Source organism: Adiantum capillus-veneris, chromosome 8, assembly GCF_014529385.1.
Source record: "Adiantum capillus-veneris isolate H3 chromosome 8, ASM1452938v2, whole genome shotgun sequence".
Taxonomy (NCBI): Eukaryota; Viridiplantae; Streptophyta; class Polypodiopsida; order Polypodiales; family Pteridaceae; genus Adiantum; species Adiantum capillus-veneris.
Window position 1 is genome coordinate 169,270,087 of NC_140938.1, and position 19,589 is coordinate 169,289,675.

Here is a 19,589-nt window from a genome sequence, read left to right on the forward strand (position 1 = left end):
CAAAACAAACTTCTTCTCAACACACACACCTTCCTTCTCTACCTTTCGTACAATTAAAATTGCACTAGAAAGAAGCACAGAGTGCCATTCAAGCTTAGTTAATGGCATTTCTCCGGCAGTGGCGCCAAAAATGTGCACGTCTGTCGCACGTGTCAATGCAAGGAACTTGCCGATACACTGTGTGAAAGCCACAAATGGCTCCAAGCACGCAACTAGCCTAAACTAGTAAGCTCACATATGGCGATGGTGTGTCAGTCACCGCTCTATGCTTGCTGTCGTGGGGGATTCCTAGCCGCGAAGAAGAAGGAGATGCTGATACGCCGCGCTCAACCGCTTTGCTACCATCGTGCCACCGTCGCAATGCTCAATCACACACTCTCTCTCTCTCTCTTACGCAAACACACACACACACACACACACACAAGGAGATGAAGAAGAAGAAGATGGAGATGGAGCAAGAGCACTCTTCAATTGCACAAATGAAAGAATGAGTGAATTTTAGGTTTAGTTGACTTTTATATGAGCTCGCCCCATTCACACTTGGGCACCCATGCTTAGCCAACTAATCCCTTGAATGTTCCGGTTAGAGTGCACCTCTCATCGGCGATCACTCTTACCTTTTTCCTATTGGACCAACAAGCCCGGTACCTGACTGTACCAAATAAATAATACGACGTCCGTCTTAGGTGATAGGAATGTGCGTGAGGGTTAACAGATTGCTTGGTGCTAATGTACACACTTTGCATATCCTTTAGCACAAGATTACACTTTGTTATCTTCCTATCCCCTTGGATAACTGACAGTACTGAGGTGTGTTTCCCCCACGGTTTACAGACAGTTGTCCCAGATGACTGGTAAACGAGAATCACAATATCGTACAACATTGCTCAACAATGTCCTGAATAACCATCATGGTTAACTTGAAATATCCACAAGTGCAGAAAATGAACCATGACCTCTATTGGTGATTGGTAGACCCAAAAGTAATCTGATAGAGATACTGCACTTAGATCAAAATGCTTCATAAGCAACAACTTGATGCATACGCATGCCATTCCAAATCAGCTTTTGCTAAACACTAGGGCCCATAACACCTAGTGTGCATGCATTTATCAAAAAACAGATCCGAACCTGTATATCCATAATCGTCCTTGCCAATACCTATGGCGAATGTGATGCTCCTAGCACACATTGAAGAGGAGTGTAAATAGTTGCAAAAAGAAACGAAATACTTTCTATTGCAATCATTTGCAAGCCTTGCTGAAACGTTTGAACCATAATAGAAGGTGAAACAGAAGTCACTTCTAGGTACAAACAATGAAACTTTTTCATTAACAACTCATAGGCTTGCTATATGTGGAAACAACCATCTGTAATGTTGTTTAGCAGCACTTGTACCTTAACAAGTCATTCTAAGTATCCAACAATTTCTAGCCACTAAAATTGCTCCTGATACATCGTGCTGAAAATGGTCTATAAAACATATATGAACAGCACCTAGGGATATCGTCACGACACATAATTGAAGTAGCAGCATTGTGTCTGTCCCAAAGACTCATATTCTCCACATGTGCAATATGTCTTAGATAAGGATGTCTAAAAAAACGTCCTTCAAGTACGAGATGTAATTGGATGTGGAGGTAACTATAAACACGTATGTGACGTGCATGAGAGAGATCCTCATTATCCATGCTCCACACTGGCTAAACCGAACTCCTTAAGTTCCCAGACCATGTTGTATCCCATGTGACAACATGTGTCAAATAAACCTTACAAGTGGGTCTATAACTGCATAATGCAAAAAATGTATTTTGGAATCACAACCCAAATTGCTTCGCTCTTACATGACCTTGTCATTTCTCTGAAGAGAAAACATAGTTTATGCATCCTACATAAAAAAGAAACAAAACCAAAATAGATGTGTACCTGTAGCGGAGTGAAGAGCACCTGCCCAAAGTTCCCGCCGGCAAACGCCTATGAACACTAGTTGAAAATTAGTGAAATGCAAGTAGTATTGCACATGTAACCGTGGGTGTTGCCTTTGCAAACCAGACCCCTTGGGTAAAATCAGCATTGTCAAATCTCTGGGTTAAACGTTGCAGGAAAATTGCTCAACTAACAGCCGATAGTATCTTAATTCAACTTTGGAAGTTGAAATTATCCACGAGCCCTTGGCAGCTGATGGACTACTTTCGTTAGAAGTGCAAATGTGAAGATTCCCAGAATTGACCATCACACTTTAATAAGTGATTTAATAATCACGAGCTGGGTCTTACCCAAAAACTAGATTTATATAGACACTCGTATTGCTAGAGATAAAATAGGAGATCCACTGAAGTTGGAATCGTATTCACAACTAGATCTTTTCCGAACCCAAAACTCCATAATCTTGGGTTTTTATGAACAGTGCTGTCTGAAATGCTGGCATCATCTATACACCTTACGAGATAAACCCTTACGAGTTTAAGACGTTCAAGAACTCAACTGGATTTTTGCACTCAAAGTGTGTAGTGCTAAAATATTGCCCAAAAATCACTAATGGCAAGACTCTTGCTTGTCCATTATAATCGATGGGCACTTAACTAGATAGAAGTGTTCGATCTTGAAATCAAGCACTGATAGACTATAAACAAATGGCTCTTAGCCATGCCAAAATAGGTGTCAATAGATGGCGCTTAGCCCTTCCTGTTACCGTAGTAACATAAAAAGATTGCAATAAAATCATGCCTAGTTTCACCTTTCTAGCATAGAAGTTGGAAAGAGAGAGAGAGAGAGAGAATGTTGAGTTGAGGAAATCCTCTTATTCTAATGTGTTGTATGCCCTTTTCAAATGCTCCTGTGCATACCATGTCTGTGGCATAGCTTATCCTATAAGCGTACATCAGTGTAATTGTACCCTGCCCGCGTAGAGAGCGGTACCAAAAGTCACATCTTGACCCACTGACCTTGTATGTGGCATAGCTTATCCTATAAGCATACATCAATGTAATTGTACCATGCCCGTGTAGAGAGCGGTACCAAAAGTCACATCTTGACCCACTGACCTTGTATGTGATCGTGACTGTATTAGGGTGCAGATGTATGGCATGATGCCTGTGAATAAACATCAAAATAAAATGTCTGCAAATAGCAACAACCATGTGAGCTGCTGGTATACATGCCTTGCATGATTACACTAGCATGGATACATTATAGTGCGTTGTTGCGTACTATGATCTTATATCCACATAGTGCCAAAAGAAGTGTGCCAATTATCATGGATCTAAAATCAATGGATAATACCTTGGCATATAAGAGAAGCTGTACATCACATGAAGAGAGGCAAAGTACTCTGCTTTGTACAATGGCTTCTTATGGAGTCTGCCCAAGCACGTTGCTTTGCACAATAGAGAGATCTTTTCCAAAATAAAAGGTAAAACATAGACAAAAAGAAACATAACTTGAAATTGACTAACATTGTCGACCTACTGTGGCGAGTTGTCTGGAGTGTCAAGCCAAGGGTAGGACTAGGCGGGCATGGCCCTGGCAACGTGTAGGACACACATGCAGTAAAGGGGTCTATATATGGAAGAGGACTAAGGGCATATATATAGGATGGTTGGGAGGTTATTTGCATGTCTGTTTACCTAGAGGTCTCACATAGGTATCAGAGCTTTGGGGAGGGAGCAGCCACGGAGGAGGGGAAGAAGCATGGTCTTCTCTCCCGTTCTCTCTCTCTCTCTCTCTCTCTCTCTCTCTCTCTCTCTCTCTCTCTCTCTCTCTCTCTCTCTCTCTCTCTATCTGTTAACCCTCACGCACATTCCTATCACCTACGACGAACGTTGTATTATTTATTTGGTAGAGTCAGGTACCGGGCTTGTCAATCCAATAGGAAAAGGGTAAGAGTGATCCCCAATGAGAGGCGCACTCTAACTGGAACATTCAAGGGATTAGTTGGCTAAGCATGGTCGCCCAAGTGTGAATGGGGCGAGCTCATATAAAAGTCAAATAAACCTAAAATTCACTCATTCTCTCATTTGTGCAATTGAAGAGTGCTCTTGCTCTATCTCCATCTCCTTCTTCATCTCCTTGTGTGTGTGTGTGTGTGTGTGTATGCGTGAGAGAGAGAGAGAGAGTGTGCGATCGAGCATTGCGGCAGCACGACGGCGGCGAGGCGGTTGAGCGCGGTGTGCAGCGTCTCCCTCTTCTTTGCGGCAAGGAATCCTCCATGACAGCAAGCGTAGAGCGGTGACTGACACACCATCGCCATCTTTGAGCTTACTAGTTTAGGCTTGTTGTGTGCTTGGAGCCATTTGTGGCTCGCACATAGTGTATCGGCAAGTTCCTTGCATTGACACGTGCGACAGACGCGCACACGATCTCTCTCATGAAGCATGGCGAGTTTGGAAGGGCCTACAGCCAAGACGGATCAGGCAGTTTTGCATGCTTTGCATGGCGGATGCATGTTTCTCCCAATCCCGATCTCTTCAAGCCGCAGCCATGAGAGGCTGCTTGAGGCTGATAGGATGCAACAAGCCACCGCGGGATCGGCCGCTAGCATGCAAAAGGACGCAGGTTGACCTGCTTGAAACCCGCCAAGATGGGGCTTGTCGGATGCGCTCCAGGGGAGATTACGTCACACCAACCATGCCAAATTCGGCATGCAGCGGCCACGACATCTCCATGTTGCTCGACGCAACAGAGGCACCATTGCTCTCTGGTTCCTTTTTTTTTATAATGTTTTTTTTCCGCTTTTGGTTGCCTTGCCCAAGGCCAATAGGTTAGTGGCCCCTCCCACCACGAGGAAGCCACCGTACTCACCTTGGCTTCGGCAGTGACGTTCCAAGGTGCAAGTTCCACCCGAAGGGGCAGCACAGTCTCGTTTTGCAGTTACCTGAATTTCAAGCCGGGAAAAAGTGACTAAGCCGCGAGCATGCAAGGTCATGCTAGCAATCAAAATTGGGAAGCCACGACAAGGATGATGTTATTGATTGATTCAAAACCAAGCAAGGCTGCCATCAGCAAGGATATACCCTACCATGGTAGGGACCATGGTTACGGCTACGACCAAATCTTATGTCCTCAAAAACGACTCGAGAGTCAACAAAGATCATCGCCAAGATAATGTTACTCGTGATTTGAGGATCATGGACACATGACTGACAGGTCGAATTGCATGATTAACCAAGTATGCAATAGCTTTTTTTTTGTTTGATCACGCTTTCAAACATGCTATGTAGGTCTTACATGCAGGCACAAGCACGACTTGTGACAGTTCCGTACGCATTCAACTTTTGTTGACTGCTTTGTTTGCAAAGAACCACTTGTTTGGTTGAGGGATCAACATCAAGCATGGCTTGAGTACACAATACTTCAACAACACACGTTCGTCGGAGGTTGAATGTTGATGCAAAGGCAAAAGAAATCGGTACTTACAAGGATCGGCACGGCCGGTAATTCTTACTGCTCAAGGGTACAAAGTTGCTTGGCAAGGCCGATTCTTTGTTGATTCGACAAAGCTCTTTTCCTCACGTCTAGGCTTTTAGACGATGACAAATATGCTCCGCATGGCCGACTATTTGTCACCGTTTGCAACAGCCGGAGGGGAACAACTTACCGCACGGCAGGTAGACGTGATTCCGAATCTCTTGCATAGTGGTTTTCCAAGTGTTGATATGATGGCACTTTGCAAGTATTTATGGAGAATCTTTCAGTATTATGCATCAAGCCAAGGGGCATTCATTATCTATTGGACGCCATGGCTATGAGCCAGAAGGGTTCCAGTTCATCACGTACACCTCAGTCTACAAGGCCACAAAAGTACTTATCGGAAGCATGGCTTCCATTTCAAAATCTTGCATTGAGCTTTTCCCCGTCTAGGGTATGCTATGAGCACATGCCCTTGAGGAATTTCTCCATATGCTTGCAGGATCTTTCAGGGCGTGTATATGATACATACGCCAACTCTCTCTCTCTCTCTCACGACACAGATGACTATGAGCTACATTTGAGCGAGCTTTTCTTTCGACATCTCCAAACAACTGGCTACAGCAGGATGACCAGGGTAGACCATGTTTAGTTTTGTTTATTTTTCCTTGTTTATACATTTACTTTGGCAAATACTATCTGTAGTGAAAAGCAAAGTGCTTTCTACTTTCACGTGAAGCAAGGCTTCTCACTCATACCAAGATTGTGCCCATTGACTTGGCATCAAGGGGGCATTGGCACACACGTTTGCGGAACTGGTAAAATGGGAATTTACGCCCACATTTTTTATGTGGCACCATCCCGTTGTAATGTATCACTACTAGTACGGACTGTGCAAGGCACTTATGGTTTGGGCTCTCACACTTGCGACCGTCATAATAGCCAAGGGCTTAGAATTCTGCATGCACAACATGCTAATGAAGTGGATTCAATTCTACCGCCTCATGAAATACGCTTTCGCTATAACACCAAACACTCTGTCAAGGTCAAGATAAGTTCTGGATTGTTTGACATGATTTTTGATTGCTATCAACGCACACCAACACTAAAAAGAACCTAAAACTTGGACTGGACTCACAGGCAAAGTGTCCTATTCAAGTCATCCTCGTACAGTCACGACCCCATATAAGGTAGATGGGTCATGATTTGACTTGTGTTTTCTGTTGCCTCTCTTGATGAGAGCGTCATACATATAGATTGTTGTATGATTATAGAATAAGCTGCAACCCAGGCATAAGATGCACACGCGTACACGGATTGGGTACGCACTATAACAAGTTAAGAAACCTTCCTCAACCCCGCATGTTGTCTCTTTCTCTCTCTTTCTTATTTCTCTCGAAGAATAGTAAAAACTTTCTAAGAAGCTTTTGATACATGTTTTGCTCATGAGTCAGCCTGAGCCAAGGTGCTCTAACTCTTAGCTAGAAATTGGCCAAGACGCCACCCAAATTAGTCTTCCTGGGTTCGTCGATTGAACACTAATTTGTTATTGGCATAAGGGCTATGAGCCACAAAGGCTAAGAGCCATTGTCAGACCTCGGGTAAGACCCAACTGTTGGCATTCCCTAGGTGATTGTTCGCAAGATCACACAGATCTACCAAGTGGAGTACCCATCGACGTTAATGAACAAGCAAAAGTCTTGTCATTATGGATGTTTTTGAGTGTTATTTTTGCACTACATGTTTTTAGTGCGACGCTCGAGTTGAGTTTTAGATAGTCTTAAACTCACAGCAGCTGATCTATCCCACAGAGTCTAGATGCAGCAAATAGTTGAGACCGCATGGCTGTCCATAATAGCTAGGCATTTCACTTGTGTGTATATCCTGCTCTCTTTATAGCACTATGAGTGTCTATGGAAGCACAATTTTGGGGTAAGACCCTGCAAGTGATCATTAAATCACTCCATAGGCATTGAGGATCACAGTTGTACTTTTAAGGAAAGAAGTCCGCAATCTACCACGGGGTAGTGGACACATTCAACTTTTTCGGTTGATTCCAATCATTTTTGTACACGGTCGACTATGTTAGTTACCGTTAACTTCTAATTGAGTGGTTTCTATCAAGGGTCTTGACAAGGGGTTTGACTACGTAGATTCTAACCAAGGGGTTTGGATTGCCAAGGCAACATCCAGGGTTACAAGTTCAATTTCTTTATCTTCACTAATCTCTAATTTTAGTGATTAGCAGGTCAAAGAAACTTTGATATGGTACGCTTACAAGTTGAGGGATATACTTGACTTCCAAATGAGTATCAGGTATTTTCCACCTCATTGTGAGTATATGCTTTCTGGGTTTATTTTCCTTTCCAATTAAGTTTGGTTAAGTTCTGTCAAAGGGATGTTTGAGCAAGAAGGCTTTCATCCAGCTTGCTATTTAGTCACGTGACAAGGTCATGTAAGAGCATAGCATTTTGAGAAAATAGTGTCATTTTCTCTTTTCCCTGTTCATCAAGATACTGTGATGGATTTGACTCTTGCTGAAACAGTTACAGACCTACATGGTACGGTTCTATCTGGCACATGTCGTCGCATGGGATACAACATGGTCTAAGAACTCAAGGAGTTCGGTTTAGCCAGTATGGAGCAATGATAATGAGGGTCCCTCTCACTCACGTTGCAAAGTGTTTGCAGTTACCTCCACACACAAGTACATCTCGTATTTGAAGGATGTCCTTTTTTTGAACATCTTTATTTGAGACATATTCCACATGTAGAGAGTATGAGTCCTTGAGACTTGACACTGGCGCCTGATTCCTAATGATGCGACGAAGTCCCTGGGTGCTAATCACATCCGTTTGTTAGACCATTTGGAGCACACAATATCTGGAACAATTTCAGTGGCCAAAAATTGTCGGGTACTACGTACAGACTTGTTGCGATTACAAGTACTGTGAAACCACCACATAACGGATGGTTGTTTCTACAAATAGCCAAGTGTGCTATAATAATGAGAATGTCTCATGGTTGGTACCTCGGTGTGACTGAGTTTTCACATTCTGTTATGGTCCAACTTTTGTTGCAAGGCTTTCATGTATGTACAGTGGAAAGTCTCGTCATGGAATTGTGGTTCGGATATGTTTGTGTTAAATGCATGCACACTAGGTGTTATGGGCCCTAGTGTTTAACACAGATTTATTTGGAGCGGCATGCAAATTCTTGGACTTTATTCTTTCTGCACCCTTTTGCACTGCAAGTGAAATCTCTCTTGTAGATTTACTATGAGTTCACACCCGGCCATACACAATAATGGTTTAGTATGGGTGTTTGTGATTGGATGATCTAAACTCTATGAGTTTACTTCGGTCAGAATCACATCACGTATACAGCTGGAACCTCACTTGGTGAGTCGTAGGTTATCATCAATCATGGAAGATTGTCTGTAATTGATTGGGGAAAGCACCTCATTCTTATTCTCTGTTATTCATCCCGTGTTGGATGGGCATTCTATTTAGTACTAAAGGATATGCTATGCTTATACGTTAGTTAACCACGCTAAAGGATATGCTAAGAGCATACGTTAGCAAGAAGCGACACAACCGGATCGGTTACCTTTATAGTTGGGAGTCTGTTTCACATGACGAAAGGCATGTTGCGACTAGTTTTAGTCTCTGCCTATTATTCTCTGGAAATCAACCTTGATCATCAGTTTGGATGAGGTTGGTTACTGACACGAACCGACAGCAAGTCAAGGACTTGGTTGGTGTTGATAAGTATATCAGCATGTTACTTTCATGGAAAGTTGAGCAAAGGTCTTATTGCACGTTTCAGTACCTTCATAAAGTTTGAAACCTGGGTATGCATTTAGACACCTTTTAGTTGTGATAACTTCATTTAGAATACTCAACTGAGTTCTAAATGGAGTTCCACGCTATGTTGGTTATGGGTCGGTTAATCAAGACGGTTGCACAGGGACAACAATGTGGAAAAATGAAGATGTTATCTTGATTTCATTGAACCTCCCACTGAACCGGGTTCTAATCCAACGAACTGTTGAATCCATGAGGGATGCCATGGTGGAAAATATTAGTGTTCTTATGAAGATACCACCACTTGAGTTTTCGAGGACAAAAACGCTTCTCCAAGGGGAGAGTAATGTCATGCCAAGGGTAGGACTAAGCGAGCACGATAGTAAAGGGGTCTATATATGGAAGAGGGCCAAGGGCCTATATATAGGATGGTTGGGAGGTTATTCGCATGTCGGTCTACCCAGAGGTCTCACATGGAGTGTCCGAAATAAAAACTCGCTTAAATCTGGCTTATAACCATATTTGCTGTTTGAATGAGGTAGCTATGCCCTCGTGTGATTGAAAAACTTGCAGTTATATTGGCAAGGTTCCCTAAGTTCGTATGCTACTAGCATATTCCCAACTTTGGAAATCGCTATGCCAAATGTCAAAAGGGAAGCCATGCTTCACATAAGGTATGGAACCGTGCTCCGATGTTGGAGGATCATAATCTAGGTTGACTGCATCGATGGCAGACAACGGGCCGAGGAGCTCTCCCCTAACGTTGCTTGCCAACATCGGGAAATAATAAGTAGTGATTGGCCTTGCCGAGTATCGTAACCTTACAAATCACAGGCCATGCCTCACTTGCTTTTACATGTCGAAGGGTGGAATAAACCCTGGCTATGTAGCCCAACCAGGTGATGTTGCCTACACAAACTTTCCACATGAGCCTTGCTCCCTCACAGTACAAATAATAGGTCAACACTCGTCGGCCTTGTCGAATTCCTATTCCCACAGGCCTCGCCTGTACCTGTGGAGTATTTTGTTTACCAAACTTTGACCGCGTGGATCCACCACCTCGTCGATTAGGACGGCACATTAAAAGCATATAATTGCAACAATCCATATCTTGTGCAAGCATATAAACAAGGGTGCCTGAGTTTCCCTGTTTGTAAACGAAAACAATCAGTGGACCATGCCAACATCTGTATCGTACCGAGTGCAGGCCTTGCCTATACTTTTCTTAATGCAAGTGAATGACAGTACCGATTGGTACCAACCTCGTAATCGTTTTGAAGAAGATCATAGGTCTTTGCATGTCCCCATTTAGAATAAGTGTCGACATGGTAGTTCAGCTTTGGGTACTGTTGTCGCATTAATCATTCGTACTTGTTTGACTTGAAAACTTCAAGCAAATGAAAAATTTGAAACCTTTCTGAGATACTTACCTCCCTTGCATGGAAAATTTATGCACGTTGCCAAATCTGCCAATCATATGACAATCCGATCGCTTTCATGATGGTTGCATGGTCACTACCATGCTGCACCTTGCACATTCTACGTCTTGCATGATTGATGCATGCAACCTGGACCGCTTTCTATTGATATATTGTGGGAGCAGCGCCTTAGGTGACCTTAGAGCACCCTTAGGGCACCCAAAACGTTAAAAAAAAAAAAAAAGCTTGGCGATGGTGGCGGACCTGTAGTGCCGAGGGAGAGAGAACTATAGCGGCTTCTACAAGCTGCGAGGGCATATGCCCTTGTGTCGAAAAGCCTTCTTTACTATAGCGTGAGCCCAACGAGCCCACCTGCGAGCTGTTTCGTGGCAATCGATCCCGATCCTCCTTTCGTGCAAGTGGTCGTTCCCGCAGCTATTCCCACAACTATCTCCTTTCGGCTCTCTAGGGGACACTGCCCACGGCCATGCCTTGTCCTTCTTCCCGAGCATGCAAAGGCATGCAAGCACATCGTGAGAGAGAGAGAGAGAAAGACATCGAGAGAGCCTTCTTGACAACGCCATAGCCTTCTATGGGCAAGAGAGAGCCATGCACTCCTTCAAGAGAGAAGCTCCATGGAGAGCTCGCCAAAAATGAACGAGAGCAAGACCATGCATGCCTCATGCAACCGATCTCGTTCCCTCCTTCCTTCCTCCATGGCTCCTCCTCCTTGAGCTCTGATACCAATATAAGAACTAGGGGACTAGACGACTCGGATCCTCCTCCCAAACCCTGTCCACACTGTCTAGCCTCGCCGCCTGGTCGTAGTCTGTGATCGCCCTAGTCCTTAGGTTTGGGCCGTGCCCCTTAGGTCCGTGACCCCCTGGCCTTGCCCTTGGCATGACAGTTACAGATCTCGGCCTCAACTTTCAATCTACCTTTGCAAGGTGAAAACTGTGCAGAGGGGTGTGCACAAGAAGCATGACACCTTAGGTGGCCTAAAGTTGGCCCCTTTACCCTAGTGGAACACATGTTGTAGTGAGGGTTTTCTTTTGACATACAAGCTAGCCTAATATTAAATTTGACAAGTACCCTAATCTTTTTTCTTGCCTTTAGATTTCAAAATTGCAAAAATGTCCATGATGATGGATGGGACAAATTTCAAGCTTAGAAAATTTTGTCCCTAGATAAAAAGATTCAATAATAGATGATAGCTACAAGAGTGCTATTGTCATTATTTATATGATAACTAGAATAATAATGGGCATTAATATACCCCCATGGCTAGCATTCGAGAAAAACCATTTTTGTAATAATACACAATGCCTCTGGTCCTTCAAAGAGGAAACTTAAGATATTTTGAATGTTCTTTTCACATTTCAAATCAACTTTTTTCAAGTCTAAGTCGATGCATTCCTCTTGCTCTCACAGACATTACTGAATTTTCACTTAACACCATTGTAAGTTGGGATACACTTTTCTTCAACATTGAACACTACTGACGACCAATAGAGGTATTGTAGTATTAGCAAGGGGAGGAAAATGATGTATTAGTGAGTGAGGTTCTTGGTATGGAGGTAGAACCTGTTCAAGCTAGAACCAGGTGGTGAGTACACATATGATAGGATTGTCCACCCTTGAGCAAAGTGAAAACTTTGAATGGCCTACATAAAAGGATGAGTTAGAAAGTGTGTGACCCACTACTAATTGTCCCACTTTATAGATATAAGAAAACAAAAAATATCTCTAGTGGCCTATGCATACATAAGAACAAATTCAGACACTACTAGCAACATAGCTTCACACATCATCAATATCATCCATTTGCTTGTAGCAACTTTGAATGTAAAGTTTCATCAATTTGGAAAGGTGGGATAGAAGAAGACGGTTTGGGTAGTTCTGTCAAAATTGATAGAGTTGAGAAGGGGACTTGAGCAAGGTTAGCTATCAACAAATTGCCATGTGGACCGTGTTACTAATAATCGACAAGAGTTATGTGACGGTACATGATTGCTAAGAATAGTTCCATGAATCAATGGTTATGAAACGCCTTATGTAGGTACTAGGCCAAAAATAAACGGGCTTTCAGACAACGAAAGATAGTGTTGGGGGCTTTTGTGTTTTTTGGTTGCTGGGAGTGGGGACACAAAGCTTGGCAAAATGCCAAGCACGTACAAATTTTACGATTGCTTTAGGCTAGCTTCTCCAAAGCTCTCTCTCAGGGAGTGAGAGTCTAGAGACTCTTTCTCTCTCACACAAACACGCAATGCAATCTCTCTTCTGTCTTCACGCTAGAGACACGCATGTGCAATGTACAGTAACAGTGCATGCGATATATCATACATCTCTATCGCCACCGACCTGCCAGCAGACGCCCCCCATACCCATCCATCCCATCTTGTCTCTTTCCTCTTTGGCCCTCTGAAGAATTTTGGGGATGTGCACAGCCCACTCATGAGGTGAGCCTTCGTGATTCTGGCGCGCCTCAATTTTACACGCTTCAACATCTTTCCATACGCAGACATGGTGCAATGATGCATCCATACTCGCTCATGTGAGCTTAGAAGCCTCTGCACGTCTCAGCGCTGCAAAGGTTGCTTCATCGTTCATGCTCGAATCTCCGGCTGCTTCCTAACAAACAGGTGCAACATCTCGTCGCTTTTACGTGTGGTCAGTGTGCGCGCGCGCACGCGGAGAGAGAGAGAGAGAGAGAGAGAGAGAGAGAGAGAGAGAGAGAGCTTTCAACACAGCGTGCCTTTCTTAAGATGGATCGCTCATTTCGACTGCTAATAATGCACTCTTTGCTCCGCTTTGTGTCGTTAAGCTTAGCAGAAGTTTGCGCTACAAGAAGAAAGAGTTTCGACTTCCATATGCAGGCCATTCATGCCTGTAGCTGATCTTGTCAGTACTGCATGTACTTCAGATCTTACTGAGTTTTTTCATCCTCCTGGAAGTATGAATTATACACTAGCAATGGTCTGTGCATTCAGACTCTGGAACCTCATAAATTAGAGATTCATACTTTACACACTTTGTGTACACAGCATGCTTTTTGGGGTTTCAATTCAGGGTTGCAGCTCGTGAAACAGCATTTCAACCAATTTTAGTATTGTTTAAATCAGACCTGTTCTTTCTATGTGCGGTGGACTCTCAGCCTCTGAACTCTTGAGTGTCACTTTGGTGTTAGCATCATGCATTTGTAGCTTTGGCAGTCTAATAACCAATGGCGGGTGACCAATTGCTTTGTCAAGCATTATACATACCAGCACTGCCAAGGACCATCATGTACTTAAGTCTCTGTGATAATGTGGTGCTTGCTGCACGGCTTCCAGGACCCATTGTATGTTAGTGACGTTATTAGTTCTTTTAGTTTTTTTCTTGCAGTTTACTATTATACTCCGTAGCTTCAGAAATGATTTCAACAATCTTGATCACAAGATGCAGCTGGTACTGAGTGTGGAGAACTATCAATGACATTTGAAGCTGAGAGCTTCACAGGACTTGTTGCAGGGCATGCCCCATCAAGTGAATAATTAGCTGCTTGTTCTATTGATGAATATCAATGTGTATCAATGCGGCTGTGACTACAATGCTAACTCAGATTCCTATCAACCATCCTCTCTGACCATCATTACTTTTGTGCATGCTTCTGTGGCTACTTCTTTCCATTCAATGATTGTTTAGACAAATGGCATGTGGCCCACATATCAAATTACCTTCCTTTCCTTCAAAATTACCTATTTTGTATAATAGAATGCGATCTATGTGCTATAGCAATGGTTCAGGATACTCTCGTCACCCAATGAAAGATGTGAAGCTGCAATAAGATTTTCACGTTAGAATGTTTTTTCTAAGATTTTGGATTAAAATGAAGTAAGATTTGAAGTCGGCGGTTCCTTATAGACAATGCTTGTCAATGATGGAGCTCTTTGATTGCTACACCCCATACTCCTTCCACTAGGTATTAGTGGAAGATAATCTTTAGTTTCACTTACATCATGCCACAATGCGGTCGCATGCTCTTCAATTAAGTGTAATACAATTAAACCTCTATGTCTTTTGCGACACTCAAGTTCAAGCAGGGACTAGAGGGAGTTGCGTATGAGAGCCTCTCCACTGAAGCTGATTCTTTTTCGACACCTCCGCACACTTTTAAGTTTTCAACGGGAGAGTGTAGCTTCTAGACTCGTTGAGCCAGCCACTTGAAAACCACAATGGGGTGAGTGTGAGACTCGGTTCAATGCTTTTAGCCTTGTCCTACCTTGACACGTCCTCGTTCAGCTTTGTAACGACTCGGCGACCTCCGGCACGCGCTGCTGAGTGCTGCAGGTAGTCAGAGTATAGGCTATGCTCCGTCTTGCAAATCTACTTGGAACGAAAAGCGAGAACGGGAACGGGGGGCTCCAGAACGGTACCAGAATGGGGAGGGGGATACCGGAACGGGAATGCCGGAACGGTCCACTAAAAAACACTGAAATCAGCCTCAAAACAGCCTATAAGTTAGTAAACAACATCTAGTGGCACAATCACAATCATGTTTAGGCGTGTTTTAACACATCGCTTGTGCGAGTTAGTGGATGTGGATGTAAATGAGAAACCTCATGACATACTAAGCGCATCACAAATAACATCATCTAGGAAGTGCAAAGATTGAAGAGTTCAATAGACAAAAAGATGGAGCAAAAAGACTATGACTATATGTTCAAGCGTGGTTTATAAGGCTAGCCAAGGCGCTACAAAAAGGTGAGCACTGAGAACTCAAAGAAAAGAGAAGAGTCGAGGCTCAAGAGTCAAAACTAGCCACTAGGAACTCTAAGAGCTCAATACATAGATGCCAAAATGCCAAAATGAAAACATGTCTGTTAGGTGCAGCGGAATGAATGTTGTATTTTCTCAAGATTAGTGATCTTTATTGCTCAAGGTTCCTTTTAGTTCTTTAGGGAAAGAGAGAGCTTTCCGTCTTATGGAGAGTGCTATGATCACGAACAAAGTGAGTGGATATTGTGCGTGCAAGTGAATGAGACTGAGAGGAGGAGAGAGAAGAGATACGACACCCGAGAGGTTGTAAAGCCCTCCTCCGAAGGCCCCACTCTCGTCGGCGAGAGTGGTCTACTTTGATTGCACAAAGGTGTACAATGCGTATGCAATGGACAGATGCAATGGGACTATGCCGATGACGACGACGGTGGTGACGACGATGACTTGATGGCTGAAATCTGAGATCTTCTAATCGCTGAATTTCGGGACTGTTTCGGTGGCTGAAAATGACTGTTTTGGCTGCGTTTTCTTGGGCTAAAGATGGGGGAACTTCTGCAACCAATCTGGGATGTATCTGCTACCTTGCTAAAGGCTGAAAATGCTGTGTATCTACGGCAGGTTGGGGCTGAAAGTCAAAACGCTGCAGCAATGCAAAAACGCTAGGCTGATCTGCTGTGTCGTGATGATGCCGGGGCTGATCTGCTGTGCACAAATCGCCAAGGCTGATCTGATGCAAAAACGCTAGGTCTTCTGTGGAGAAAACGCCAGAGTGGTCGCGGGGGTTGGTCTTGTTGAGAAGTTGCCTGTTGAGCAAGGTGCTCCTGCTGCCTCTTCTGCCATTTAGTGCTAACTTGGGTTTGCTTATATAGAAACTTGCCTACCTACTTTTGTTGGAAAGTCACTTAAAAATAATAAGTGAAAATAACCAATAAATAGGAAAATAGGCTAAATGCACTGGAAAATTCCCCTAACTGATGCTAATGGATTCTGATGGGAATTCCGATGATCATGCTGTGTGCAACCGGAGGATATGTTATCTATGCTAAGTGACTGGGCATGCATGGTCTACGAATAGACTCACAAATGTGCCAGATCACTGCTAATCTAAACTTGACTTGACTGACGGGAACCCTGCTATGGTGTAGCTTGTCCACGGACACATAGGGTTGGGATGTGTCACGTGACATCCCCTCCTTTTCAAAGTGAGGTACTGGTACCGAACCGTACGGCGTCGAGGGAGATCGCCAACAGCGTCTGGAATTCTGGAAGGGACTCTTCGTCGGCCCACTCTGATGTGTGGGTCGTGCGGTACTTGAACTTCATAAAGGTCTGCAACGCTTGCTTCTTTGGGCCGTGCCGAAAGCGACACAAAGTCTTCTGAATCTCCTTTCTTGCTTCAACTTCGTCTAGAGTCCTGCTTCTTTCGTCTTCAAGAATCTCCATGGCTGAAAATTCCTGAAACCATCTCCAACACAAAACCATGAACATACCCATTCCATGTAAAGTGAAGGAAAAAAATCTTGTCTTCTCTAAAGACTGTGTATGTAATGTAGATGAACATAGAAACGGAGTTACAACCCTTTCATCAAACACATGCAAACAATGCACTCGAATCTTTTCTGTTTGATCGAAATCAATCAATTGTGGCAATTCACAATGGAAATGCCCTTGCTTGGTGCTCATTCTATCATGTGCTCTTTCGGAAACCGTGTCATGCCACGGAAGAGACATAGAATTTGACTTCCTGACATATAAATTTTTCAGCTTTTCATGAACAATCCGCATACATTCGTGCTCATCCATGAGAGAAACGTGCTCAACATACAATATGTCATGTCTAGGAAAAGTGATCACATAACGATGCTGACTAAAATACAGGAAACCTTCACGAATGAAACACTCGAACAATGCGTGCGTATCAATCATGCGAACACATAATACTTCCTGTAAGGGTTCTTTGGACCAAGGCTCGAGAGCCAAGATCGGTTCGTCCTGAATGATCGAATCGTCCTGTGGGGGTTCTTTGGACCTCGACTCGAAAGCCAAGATCTGATCTTTGTGGTTGATCGAATCTACAACGAGGTTAGCTTCGCTAGGAAAAGCATCAACTAACACATCATCCTTGTGAACAATCACATCATCTTCGTGTAATTCATCATGCTTGTGAGAAATCACATCTTGATCATGCAAATCATCATGCTTGTCATTGTCATCCAAATCATTATGCAAATCATTGGCATTTAAATCATCATGCTTATTATTGTCATTCAAATCATCATGCAAATCATTGTCAATCAAATCATCATCATGCTTCACACAATCATGCAAATCCTGTGTGTCATGCTTGGGAGAAGAAGAAACTGAGAGAGTCTCATTTCCGTGATTCTGTGCAAAGTACGCCTGTACTTGAGAAAAAAGTCGCAAGAACTCTTTGTTTTGTCGGTCGCTCTGCTCTTGTAGTGCTTTGGTCTCACGTGCTATGGTTGCCATTCTGTCTTGGTACTTACGCTCGATGGCTGCCATATCTTCTTCGTAGGCTTTTCTTTCTGCTTCTCTTTCTTGGTCCAAGTCCTCCATAGGAGTTAGTGCAATCTTTGTCGTAGATGGGGAAGGGTCGGAAAAACCTTCCGGTGGGGAAAATTATTCTTCGCCTCTCTCATGCTCATCACTTCCAAGCGAAGTATCCATTACGCTTCGAGTGATGATCATTCTGAAGTCGTGGGGTCTTGTGGGTTCTTGGGGGTCTTGGGTTCTTAAGTTCACGAGGAACTTGGGTTCTTTAGGTTTTTGAGGTCCTTGATTCGTGAGATCTTGGGTTCTTGAGGTTCTTAAGGTGTTCTTTCGCTTGCAAATCGCGTTGGAGAAGGATCTTCTCTTCACCCGAGTTCTACTCCTTTCTGCGGGTGCACCCCTTGGCGGCCTTGCGCTCACACCAAGGTTGCTTTTTCCCACCTCACGTCTATTGGCTGGCCGCTAAGTGCACGGTCCGCTCTCCATGAGTGAAAAGAAACACAAGGGGAGGCTGGACAAGCCCTTCTTTCTTGGGATTCCCGTCACTCTTCAATAAAACACGATTAGGAATCGCCACGCCCAAGTAAACTCGGGTTCGTGCGATCGCAACAAGCAAAAAAAAATCTTGTGGTTCTTGTGGTTCTTTCCTTGAGTAATGCAGAACACTTCCAAAGCTCTGATACCAATGTAAGGTGCAGCGGAATGAATGTTGTATTTTCTCAAGATTAGTGATCTTTATTGCTCAAGGTTCCTTTTAGTTCTTTAAGGAAAGAGAGAGCTTTCCGTCTTATGGAGAGTGCTATGATCACGAACAAAGTGAGTGGATATTGTGCGTGCAAGTGAATGAGACTGAGAGAAGGAGAGAGAAGAGATACGACACCCGAGAGGTTGTAAAGCCCTCCTCCGAAGGCCCCACTCTCGTCGGCGAGAGTGGTCTACTTTGATTGCACAAAGGTGTACAATGCGTATGCAATGGACGGATGCAATGGGACTATGCCGATGATGACGACTTGATGGCTGAAATCTGAGATCTTCTAATCGCTGAATTTCGGGACTGTTTCGGTGGCTGAAAATGACTGTTTTGGCTGCGTTTTCTTGGACTAAAGATGGGGGAACTTCTACAACCAATCTAGGATGTATCTGCTACCTTGCTAAAGGCTGAAAATGCTGTGTATCTGCGGCAGGTTGGGGCTGAAAGTCAAAACGCTGCAGCAATGCAAAAATGCTAGGCTGATCTGCTGTGTCGTGATGACGCTGGGGCTGATCTGCTGTGCACAAATCGCCAAGGCTGATCTGATGCAAAAACGCTAGGTCTTCTGTGGAGAAAATGCCAGAGTAGTCGCGGGGGTTGGTCTTGCTGAGAAGTTGCCTGTTGAGCAAGGTGCTCCTGCTGCCTCTTCTGCCATTTAGTGCTAACTTGGGTTTGCTTATATAGAAACTTAGCAAAATTGCCCTACCTACTTTTGTTGGAAAGTCACTTAAAAATAATAAGTGAAAATAACCAATAATAGGAAAATGGGCTAAATGCACTGGAAAATTCCCCTAACTGATGCTAATGGATTCTGATGGGAATTCCGATGATCATGCTGTGTGTAACCGGAGGATATGCATCTCCGCTAAGTGACTGGGCATGCATGGTCTACGAATAGACTCACAAATGTGCCAGATCACTGCTAATCTAAACTTGACT

At 43.7% G+C, this 19,589-nt stretch overlaps 1 protein-coding gene and 1 pseudogene across 1 annotated transcript in view; one reads left to right on the forward strand and one right to left on the reverse strand.

Moving 5' to 3' along the window:
- Positions 1-12,912: 12,912 nt before the first annotated feature.
- LOC147453332 (calcineurin B-like protein 1) overlaps positions 12,913-19,589 on the forward strand; it is a 44,226-nt gene continuing 37,549 nt past the window's right edge. The window contains exons 1-3 of the mRNA XM_086518728.1: positions 12,913-13,089; positions 13,152-13,156; positions 13,214-13,272. Coding sequence (XP_086374854.1) covers positions 12,941-13,089; positions 13,152-13,156; positions 13,214-13,272 — 213 coding nt within the window. The 5' untranslated portion in view covers positions 12,913-12,940. The remainder of the gene's footprint in view (positions 13,090-13,151; positions 13,157-13,213; positions 13,273-19,589) is intronic.
- LOC147453333 (uncharacterized) lies at positions 13,281-18,028 on the reverse strand (annotated as a pseudogene).